The 11,059-nt window shown below is 42.5% G+C and overlaps 1 protein-coding gene across 3 annotated transcripts; it reads left to right on the top strand.

Moving 5' to 3' along the window:
• The first annotated feature begins 457 nt into the window (after positions 1 to 457).
• LOC107377822 (acyl-coenzyme A thioesterase 1) lies at positions 458 to 10,464 on the top strand. Of its 3 annotated transcripts, XM_054748877.2 has the most exons (5): positions 458 to 4,143; positions 4,216 to 4,282; positions 5,252 to 5,765; positions 5,843 to 6,045; positions 8,142 to 10,464. In XM_054748877.2, exons 3-5 carry the CDS (start codon positions 5,309 to 5,311, stop codon positions 8,733 to 8,735), a joined length of 1,254 nt encoding a protein of 417 aa, XP_054604852.2. In that variant the 5' UTR covers positions 458 to 4,143; positions 4,216 to 4,282; positions 5,252 to 5,308; the 3' UTR covers positions 8,736 to 10,464. The 3 variants fall into 3 exon arrangements, with proteins under 3 accessions (XP_054604852.2, XP_054604853.2, XP_070400224.1); XM_054748878.2 differs by lacking the exon at positions 4,216 to 4,282; XM_070544123.1 differs by lacking the exons at positions 458 to 4,143; positions 4,216 to 4,282 and having other exon boundaries at positions 4,650 to 5,765.
• Positions 10,465 to 11,059: the final 595 nt, after the last annotated feature.

The raw sequence follows: 11,059 nt of genomic DNA, 5'->3' as shown, positions 1-11,059 counted from the left end.
GAAAATCTATGGGGTATTGTGAAGCGGAGGATGCAATACGCTAGACCCAACAATGCAGAGGAGCTGAAGACGACTATCAGAGCAACCTGGGCTCTCATAACACCTGAGCAGTGCCACAGACTGATCGAGTCCATGCCACGCCGCATTACTGCAGTTATTGAGGCAAAAGGAGCCCCGACTAAGTATTGAGTGCTATACATGCACATTCTTTTCATGTTCATTCTTTTCAGTTGGCCAACATTAGAGAAACAAACATTTCTTCATTGGCCTTTAGAATATTCTAATTTTCTGAGATACCAGATTTGATGTTTTCATTGGTTGTCACCTATAAATATCAAAATTAAACGTAATAAACATCGGAAATACATTGGTCTGTGTGCATTGCATGAATATAATGTACAAGTTTCACGTTTTGAATGGAATTACTGAAATATTTTCAACCTTTTGATGATATTCTAATTTACTGGCCAGCACCTGTATATCAACTACTGATTTTTTAATGAGAGGTTCTGTTAACAAAAACAGGTGATCAATGTGCTCAATGATAGGGCTGTAGCGAAGCCTCGACGAAGTCGACGGCTCGATTCTAAAAATTTGTCGACGTCAGATCCGGAAGTCGACGCACCGCGCCCACTTGTTGCATCCCCAGGAGTTTGTAAATAGAGGAGGAATCTGCCCGTTTTTCCTCTAGTTCGCCCTCTTCTCCGCCTTCACTAAAATCTCCGCCAAATACCGAAGACCCGGAACAACGTCCGTCCACTACTAGATTATTTTCCTGTTTTGCCCCTTCGTCTCCCGGCAACGGACAACAACTTCCGGGGTCAGATGCGCTGCTTCGTGTCTATCGCAGATGTAGAAAATCACCGGGAGCGCTTCTCCCTTCATTAAGGAGCTTCTTTCAGACATGAGGAGAGCTGTTTTGGTGGTAGCAGTCTCTCCTCCATGCTGGTCTGTTTGCTGCTGGGTGTTTTTGGTTTATTTAAACTTGGTAACTTGAACTTAACGTTGGTAAAGCTACTGTTAGCATCTTCGCTAACAGCTTCTTGCGTTGGGATAAGCTGTTACGTTTTGGTTTAGAGTTCATCTTTTTTGTGGTGTAGATCTCCCTTTTATTACATTTAGAGTGTTGTGGGTTTTCGGTTTAGTGTAAAATATCACCTGAGTTTGGTTTAACCCGTAAGACCACTCGCCTCACGCACATAAGTGACCAAAACAAATCAGCATGGAGACACTCCATCTTCTACCACCTCTCAGGCAGCAGCCTGCACTCCCAAGTTCTACAGGTCACCAGAACATAACCAACCGCAACACAATAAAAGCAGTGTTATACAAAATGGAAGGCCTGTAGTGTTTATTCTCTTACAGTAAGAATTTATCAATTTTTTTGAGGAATTTATTTGAGATTTTCTGGTTTTTGTTAATTGTGCAATAGAAAAATAATCATTAGATTAATTTTCTAAATAGTCATTAGAATAGTCGACTATTCGATAAAATAATCGTCAGAATAATCGTTTTAAAAATAATCGTTTACCCCCAGCCCTACTCAATGATCTCCTGTGTTGCTCTCTGGGACACATGGAGAATGCTCTGCATTTTCAAGAAAAAGCCAGCTAGATTGTGCTGCAACTGCTCTTCTAAACCGTCAGTTGTACACTAGTGGATGCCACTTCACTTTCATCTAATGGTTCTACTGAATCAAGCTGCATAACATCCTTTTGGCCTACATTTAGGACACTTTGCACAATGCCTTCATCATAATGTGCTGAACTTTGGTGTTCTCGGCATTTGTGCACATTGAATGTTGAGTATACATTGGTTTTAAAATTGCAGCCCTTGAAAGGACATGGAACAATTTCTTTCAGTTTTAAATGCCCCCTCAGATGGATAAACATTTGCCTTTCAATAAATGGCTGCTTAAAGTTACACACAGGGCAGCAAAATCCATAATTATTAAAAGCTGGATTTGAATGGTCTTTTCTTTGTGTAGCAGTATATATTCTTGACATATGTACCTTTAATGAATTAAATGTACTAAATGTACACATGCAGGTGGTGTAGAGACAGGGTAAAGGTGAAATTGTGGAGTACTGGCCATGGTTAAGCCGGTAATGTTTCAGCAACATGACTTTTATCGCAGTAGAAAAACTACACAACTTGCAATTCCACATTTTGTCATAAATCAAAGGGTCCCCAATAAGATGTCAAGTGTTTTATATCACCTTCACTGGCCGTTTTTAGGTGTTTTATATCACCTTCACTGGCTGTTTTTAGGTGTTTTATAACACCTTCACTGGCCGTTTTTAGGTGATGAAAAGCAGTGGATGATCTCTCCTTGTGCGCAGCTTCTTCAGTCAAAACACTGTAATGTCACAGAAAACAAAAATGTTAATGTATTTTGGCAAGTGAACAGAAAGCCAGCAAGACAAGACTACAACAAAATATGCTGAAGTTGAATGGCAGGAGTTTCAAAAAACTGTTTATTGAGTAAATGATAAAATAGTCTTGCTTAATGTTATGTGATGGACAGAAGACGGAAGCTGCCGAGCTCCGAGGGTGTGGTGATTGGACACCAGCTGGTCCTCGTTATGGATAACGAGGCCAGGGAGGATAAAAGGGTGACAGACCTACTGAGAGGGGTGCGTGGTCGACCTGTCATTGTGGCATCGGACTTTGGGGGGTGGGGTCGTTCGCAGCCGGGTAGGGCTGCCGGCGACGAAGATAGCTGAACAGGTGTTTAGTGTTCCAGCGCCAGGAGGGAAGGCTGGTCGCCTTCTTTAGACAGTTAGGGCTGGGCATAGGTGATGCCTAGGCCGCGCCGACATCTGCCGCTACGGACTCTGGCAGTGGACTTATGTTGTGGATTTACCCGCCGTCCTCGCAAGCTACACCCCGGGGCGTTGGACGGCGTTGGAAGCTCAGACCCCGGGGACGGGGGTCACACCATCCGTGACAGCTAAGTACCGCTGCTTATGTGACTCATGCTGGACAGTTGGTTTTAGAAGAGAGGGCTTGGGCCATGGTGTTTTATCGTTGTGTTTTATTATTGATTGTGCAATAAAGTGCGTCTTTTATAAGTCGTTGCCTACTGGTGGTGTGTTCAGGTTCTGACCGGAGGGCAAGATATTCTGCCCGTGCTGCCCACGGCTACTTTTATTACAGTTAGAATGAAATTAATCTACCCTTTTCACACATGTGGTGTAAAAAATCCTTGAATGTTACAAAGTGCTGTCAGAAATTACTAACAATAATTTAAACGTTAAGTTTTATGTCATTAATTTTGGAAAAAGTTTCAGCACTCATTTTTTACTAAAATGGCGCCCATGGTTATATTTAAATTTTTTACCAGCGGTCTTGTCGAATACTCTAAAATGAATCGTACATAAGGACTAGAAAAAGTTACGCTATAAATGTCTAAACTTACTTTACTGTGTGAAGCTTTAAAAAGATAGACTAGCAACAACCATCTAACTAAAATAAGCCACCAACCGTTATATTTTAAATCAATACAGGCGGGTATCTTAAATGAACCATGTAAAGAACACGAGAACTAGAACGTTAAGATAGAAATTAATACACTTTATTTTACAATTTAAAGTAATATGAAGTTGTTAAGTTCAGTGAAAGGGTAGGTTAAACTAAACTAAAATATAACTCTAACCATTACTTTTTAGATTTGTACAGGCGGGCATCTCAAAGGAACCATGTAGGCTGTGTTAAGAAAACACGAGGACTAGAAAGTTCAGATTGGAATTAAAAAAACGTTATTTTACTGTTAAAGATAATATAGTTAAAGTAGTGGTAACAGCCTCCTCAGAGTCTTACTCCACCCACATTTCATATTTGAAAAATGCGGCCCAAAGAGGCGTTTCCTTTAAGACCGAGAAGGCGGAGCTACGGCCGTGATTGACATACTGAAATTTGAATACAGATGGCGACGGAGAGCGACACTAGCTCAGAGCAGTCATTCGAGGTGGAGGACTTTTCCCCACCTTCTTCCCCAGAGGATAGGGAGGAGGGCTTATTGGGGGAAGCAAGCGGTCCTGAACCGTATCTTTTTGAGCCACTAGCTCGTGAGTTGTCTGAGGCCCCTGGAGCCGAGCCAGCAGGAGTATCAAGGCATCGAATGGGTCTAGTCTCTGAGTGGTAAGTAGCTTTTAGCCACAGCTAGCTATATTTAGCTTAGCTAAAAGTAATATTGTATGACTGCCTCAACAGGTGCACCTGCGGCCACTGCACATCATTGTCTGCCAGAGAAAATGTGTGCTGCAGAGAAACGCCCAAGGTATAAAAATAAAAGTACCCCACCGCTGACGTCATTAGGTCCGTTTTAGGGGGGCTTCAGCCCCCCTAAAATAATCACAAGCCCCCCTATCATTTTGGTTTATTTTATTTTTTCAGTTAACTTTTTTTTATTTGTTCACATCTACATGCTCAACACAATCACGACACGGGTAGTTGGTACATGAGTTTTTTTTTTAGTCTGAAACAGAAATAATAATTAATGAATATAGAACTACACCGTCGCACACAGGAAGTATCAAGAAAGGACTAAAGTCTATACGCAAATTCTTCAAGATTGGTGAGTTACGTGTGAATAGAAGACGGTATTTTGTACTAGTAGCGACTATTACCGTGTTATTAGAGTAGAAACTTGCCAGCTAACAATCCCATTCAGGGATCTTATATCAAATCTTATAGCTAAACCATTTAATCAACCAAAGAAGAATAAAGACATCGGGTAAAGTTGTCACATGTGGCCTTAATTGTTTTTTTTTAATCAGCTTCCTTGTTTTGTCTTGACTAATTGACTTCTCGATTAACCTTTTTATGATAGTCCTCAGGTGACTCTTTCGTAGTGGAAAGTGGACAGGTAGGATTGTTTAAGTTCATGCACAAGTTGTCTGACTTTATTTACTTTATACCACAAAAAATGGGATTTTTTTAAAATTAGATTCACCTTTTAGAGCTCAAATATCTTGTGGAAGCATTGCAGCTTTGGTTTAGTTTATTATGGTCTGCTGCTTTTATTGTGGATAAAAAGACTTAAGACCTAAATCATACTTTGACTTTGAAAATGAACGATGTTACTGGTGTGGGTGTGTGTGTGTGTGTGTGTGTGTGTGTGTGTGTGTGAACCAGGTCACTCTTGGAAATTTAAATTTACTGTATTCGATTGGAATATCTCTGTGAGTTTTTGCCTGGTTAATTAACGGAATAATGATAAAAATGCAATCTTTGCTTGCATTGGCAGATGCAGTAACGCCAGAGCTGCTACAACAGGATTAAAATCAAAGCCTGATCCACTAAAATGGCATCTTCACAAGTGCGACTGCGAATCCTCCCCAGCGCTAGTTGTCTTTTTGACAAAATGGTTCAGATTAGACTAGAAGGCCTTGCTCCTCATAAGTCGGTGAAGCTGAGATCCAAACTGGTTGATGATAGGGGCGTCACTTTCACAGCATCTGCCCTTTACGTTTCGGATAAAACCGGCCAGATAGATCTCTCCACATCACCTTCCCTGGCAGGGAGCTTCACTGGGGTGGAGCCCATGGGTTTGTTTTGGGCCATGACACCAGACACGCCGCACAGTAAGCACCTGAAGAAGAATGTACTCAGCCCGACGTCAGTGGAGTTTCAAGCCCTCTGTGAGGAGACCGGTGAGCTCTTGGCGTCTGGAACTAATGAGAGAGAATACCTGATTGAAGGAATGAAGAGAATCCCCGTGGCGGAGGGAAATATAAGAGGGGTCCTCTTCATACCACCAGGTAAGCTGTGAGGTGGGACACTGGTTTAAATGGCTCCTTTACTTTTCCTTTTTAAGAGTATGTTGTTTCCTCTACAGGAGAGGGCCCATTTCCTGGAATCATTGATTTGTACACTTTTGGGGGAGGCCTTACTGAATCCAGGGCCAGCCTACTGGCAGGTAGAGGTTTTGTGGTGCTGGCCCTGGCATATTATCGTTACAACAGTTTACCAAAAAACCCACAAAACCTGAACTTGGAGTACTTTGAAGAGGCTTTAACATATCTGAAAAATCACTCCGAGGTCAGTAAGAAATGTTAAGCAGATGATGAAGATGGTGTTCAAAGTCAAAACACACTGTGAATGTCGCCATCTGCTGGCTGCTTTATTATGTCACAGTAGTGTTAAACTGTTTAACATATTAACGTAACGCTAAACAGTTTCCTGCTCCTCCACCCTACTGGTTGAAAGTGGAACTACAACTGTCACAAACAACCCTGCAGCCTGCTGTAGCTAGCGCTAACAACGAGCTAACACTAACATGAGCTTTGCTGTAAAAGATCCACACTGTTGGACAGAAAATATTATTGCTTACAAGTCCAGTAGCAACAAAGCCAGGTCATCATCGGTCTGTGAATTTTGTTGCCTTCTTCAGCTGTCTCAAGCTAATGTAGGCTGTGACGATGTTCACAATTGTTTTAGCTCTTTGCATCGCCTCCAAAGACACAATGCTCTGCCTTACTTCCTGGCTTTGCCATGATGCCAACAAAGAAGCACATTTTTTATCTTCTTCTTGTGCTTTTTATTAACGATCTACGAACTGAAAAAGTTAATTGCTAGCCTTTTATTAGCTAGAAGCACAGAAAACAGAAGTTTAACAGCCGTTAAGCAGGTAAAGAGAGCCCCATATGGCATTTACCTGCTCCTCAAAACTGTTAAGTGCTGTTTCTGGTCAGCAGAGGCATGCAGAGATGTAGATGTCGATATTCGGCCAGTTTGCTGCTGGAGACAAATTGTGAAAAACGGCTTTCATAAGGCATTTTACCGAATGTCTCAAAATGTTTGCAAAGGCTTTTAACTTCTTCTTGTAAGATTCAGAGTCTTGTTTATGTGTGCCTGGAACTTGTAACAATGTAAAAAAAATATATAAATAAACAAAGTCAGACAAAAAAAAGAGGCAACGGACTCAACGGAACTTCTATGGGAACTGCAGGAGTGTGCCCCAGACAAGCTGGTTCTCAAAGTCAGAGACTCTCTTGGTCAGCTTGCTTCTCACACCAAACCTTCGGTCAGGAATCTTGGCGTGACCTTTGACCCAGCTGTCACCCTGGATTCTCATATCAGTTCTCTTGTTCGCTCTTCCTTCTTCCATCTCAGGAACATTGCTAAGCTGAGTCCCATTCTGTCCCGCTCTGAACTTGAGACAGTTCTCCACACCTTCATCTCCTCACGCTTAGACTACTGTAACTCTCTTTTCACGTGTCTGAGCAGAATCTCCCTGAACCGTCTACAGGTGGTTCAGAATGCCTGTGCTCGGCTTCTGACCAAGTCCCCCAAACACACCCACATCACCCCGCTTCTCCTCCAGCTTCACTGGCTGCCAGTCAACTTCAGGGTTCATTTCAAGATCCTGGTTCTGGTCTATAGGGCCTTACATGGACAAGCACCATCTTACATTGGTGATCTTCTTAGTCCCTACACCCCCAGCAGGTCCCTGAGGTCCAGTGACCAAAGCCTACAGGTTGTGCAGTACCAGGCTAAAGGTCAAAGGTGACAGATCATTTGCTGCTGTGGCCCCCAGACTCTGGACCTCTCTCCCCCTGAGCCTGAGATCAGTGGTCTCAGTGGTCTCCTTTAAAAGCAGCTGAAGACTCACTTGTTCAGGCTCTGGTGCGATCTTCATCACCCTCTCCTTGTTCTGCTCTCCCCACCTATTCCACCTTCCTCAGGATCCACTATTCACTCTCTCTCTTTCTTTACATTTTTAATCACAATGGTCTATTTTTTGCTCATTTTAAATATATTTGTAATCATTTTCTAATTTAAAAAAAATATATTTTTACTTTTTTTTGTGAAGCTCCTTGTGATTTTTATCTTGAGAGGTGCTATAGAAATGATATTTTCTTCTTCAAAAGTAAACAAAGAATGAAATGCAAACAAATTTGAGACATTTTACGGCTACATTGTGGGTGGAAAATTAGCACAATGTTCATGCAAGCAACACGGTTGAATTTCAGTTAAGAACCAACCTGATTTGACTGAAGATTAGCCGTCCAGCGAGGTATTAGTTTTTTATTTTGTTCTCAGGCTCTAGGGCCTTTAAAACCTACAGCTCAGAGTCTTTTTAGACCAAGCAGAGTCAAACTCTTTAAACTAAAATTGTCTGCTTCTCCACACAGGTGCAGACTTCTCGGATCGGGATCATCTCGCTCTCACATAGCGGTGCTCTGGCCTTGTCAATGGCGTCTTTTTTCTCTGGAATCACCGCAACCGCCTGCATCAACGGCTGCACTGCAAACACAGTGATTCCTGTTCACTACAAGAACCAGGTACTTCCTCCACTTACACCTGTCATAAAGAATATTACAGTCACAGACTCTGGACTTATTGACATACGAGACGCCTTGCCAGATCCCACTCTGGAAAGGAACAGGTCGTCTTTGATTCCCATTGAGCGGGCCACCTGCCACTTCCTGTTTGCCTTCTCTGAAGATGACCACAACTGGAACAGCTCCTTTTTTGCCAAGCAAGCTGCTTCAATCCTCAAAAGTCATGGAAAAGAATCATTTGAGCTGTTCGGCTACCCGAAAGCCGGACACTTCCTGGAAGTCCCCTACACGCCGTTTTGTCCGTCTGGGTTTCACGGAGCTGTGGGGAGGGAAGTGGTGTTTGGCGGGGAGCCAAAAGCTCACTCCGAGGCTCAGCTGCACCTGTGGGAGAAGGTCCAGCTGTTCTTCAAGACCCGCTTGGGCAGCAAGAATACTGCTGTATAAATCCTAAAGCAAAAGAGTTTGTTGTCTTTGAGTCACTTATAAGTAAAAAGTCTAATAACTGTTAATATTTATGATGATTTTAATGGTGGAGTTGTTTGGTTGGTGCGGTTTGTGGATGTTTTTGAGATTTTCCAGCTATCTCAAAGTTTGTCTTTGTAAAATATAACAGTCACACTCTTACCTGTTACATATAGACTCCTGAATGGATTTTACTCTGACAAATAGCTTTTATGCCCTTTTAGATTGAAAGGCTAACAGCTAGTGCAGCATCATAACTACCATTGATATTTCATTGGGGTATTTCCATGTTATTATTATAAGGTTAATTGTGTAAAAAATCACCAGCATCAGAAAACTACCGTATTTTCCGGACTATAAGTCACACTTTTTTTTTTTCATAGTCTGGCCGGTCCTACGACTATATACCAAATTATGTAGGCTATACCGCTCTGCTGAGGGCCGGCTCCGACCCAGGAATGAGCTCTCCCCGCCCGCTGGGAGGGTTTGAAACACCGCCATCCTCTGCTGGAGACCGTGGCGCGCTGCTGCGCCCTGGTTGTTTATTCTGTTATTGTTACTGGTACTTGTCTTGCAATGTGAAACGCTTGTTCTCAGATTTTGTAAGAAAAATAATAAAATTTCCCCCAAAATGCGACTTATATATGTTTTTTTCTTCTTCATTATACATTTTATGTCTGGTGCGACTTATACTCCGGAAAATATGGTATGTTGTGTGAATAGTTATAAAATTTGGAGCCTGGAGCTGTCTTAGGAAATCCAGTGCTCAGATTAGTGTTTAGCTTATCAGTCCTGTGGAAAGAAACACTATAAACAGGGTTTTTTCTGGAAGCTATCAATGATGGGTTGGTTGTTATTTATTCTTAAATTTTTGTGGAAACATTCCAAAATTCCATAGATGAATAATTTCTTTGTCTTGAGTCCAGTACTCCAGTGGTCACTCAACACCCAAATGTGGTTTAATAGCAAGTTGTCTGACCATCATCATCATAAAATGATCCCAAAGTCAGAACAACAAAAATATTCATAAAACAACTGAAAGCGAATCCATCCATCTTCTATACCCACTTATCCACGCAGAGGAGCTGGAGCCTGTCTCCAGCAGTCTCCAGGCGGGGTACACCCTGGACAGGTTGCCAGTCCGTCGCAGGGCAACACAGAGACATACAAGACAAACAACCAAGCGCACACACTCACATCTAGGGATCATTTTAGAGAGACTACTCAACCTGACAGTCATGTTTTTGGGCTGTGGGAGGAAGCCGGAGTACCCGAAGAGAACCCACGCTTGCACATGGAGAACATGCAAACTCCTAATAGAAAGACCCCAGGCCAGGATTTTAACCCAAAACCTTCGTACTACATGGCAACAGTGCTAGATACTGCGCCACTGTGCAGCCTGAGGAAAGTTAGTGAAAATCAGAAAATTTCATTATACAGATGAAGAAAACATAAAACATCCAAGTGTACGCTTAAAAAAAGCCATAAAAAGATCATAAGTCAAAACTAAAAATATAAAACAAATGAAAGGTGATCACAAAGAAGAAGAAAACAAGATTTAAGTAAAAGCAGCGTTAACCCCTTACTGCTCACTATATGCAAATAAAAAGTGCAACAGGATCCCAGCTTTCAGAATATGTTTAAATGACATTTATCACACAAACAGTTTAAGAGTTACGGTATCTTAGATGTAGAAGCCATTTTGCGTCGGCACAGACAACAGGGTCTTCAGCAGCGGTTTGTCCCATTGTCCCATTGGATGTGACCCCGCGAGGAAAGTTGACCACTGAGCAGGGTTGATGGTTTATCCCCTGGGTCCATGTGGCAGGGGTGAGGAGTGAGCACCACCTCACCCCTGCCATGCGGACCTCCAGGGATAAAACATCAATCCTGCTCAATGGTCAACTCTCCCTGCGGGGTCACACCCAATGAGACAGTGGGAGGGTTAAAGGTGTCCAGAATGTCGTTACTATGTACGGATAAAGGAAGCTGATGCCAAACTCGGGGTGCAACAGCCTGGAAAGAGTGATCACCTCGACTTTTATTTCTGGTCTTTAGAACTTCTAGAAGGTTCTGGTGGGTGGACCTGAGGGTTCGGGTTGGAGCATGAGGCTTTAACAGTTCAGTAATAGGGAGGAGCTTGACCATGTAGAGCACTGAAAGTTATAGTCAGGATTTTAAAATGAACTCTAAAGTTAACGGGTAACCAGTGCAGAGACATCAGAATAGGAGTGATGTGAGCTCTTCTGTTTGCTCCAGTTAAGCCTGCCGCACATGAGACCAATCTGCTGAGCAAACGGCCTCGA

Source organism: Nothobranchius furzeri, chromosome 2, assembly GCF_043380555.1.
Source record: "Nothobranchius furzeri strain GRZ-AD chromosome 2, NfurGRZ-RIMD1, whole genome shotgun sequence".
NCBI classification, from domain to species: domain Eukaryota; kingdom Metazoa; phylum Chordata; class Actinopteri; order Cyprinodontiformes; family Nothobranchiidae; genus Nothobranchius; species Nothobranchius furzeri.
This window is presented reverse-complemented; position numbering and strand designations above follow the sequence as displayed.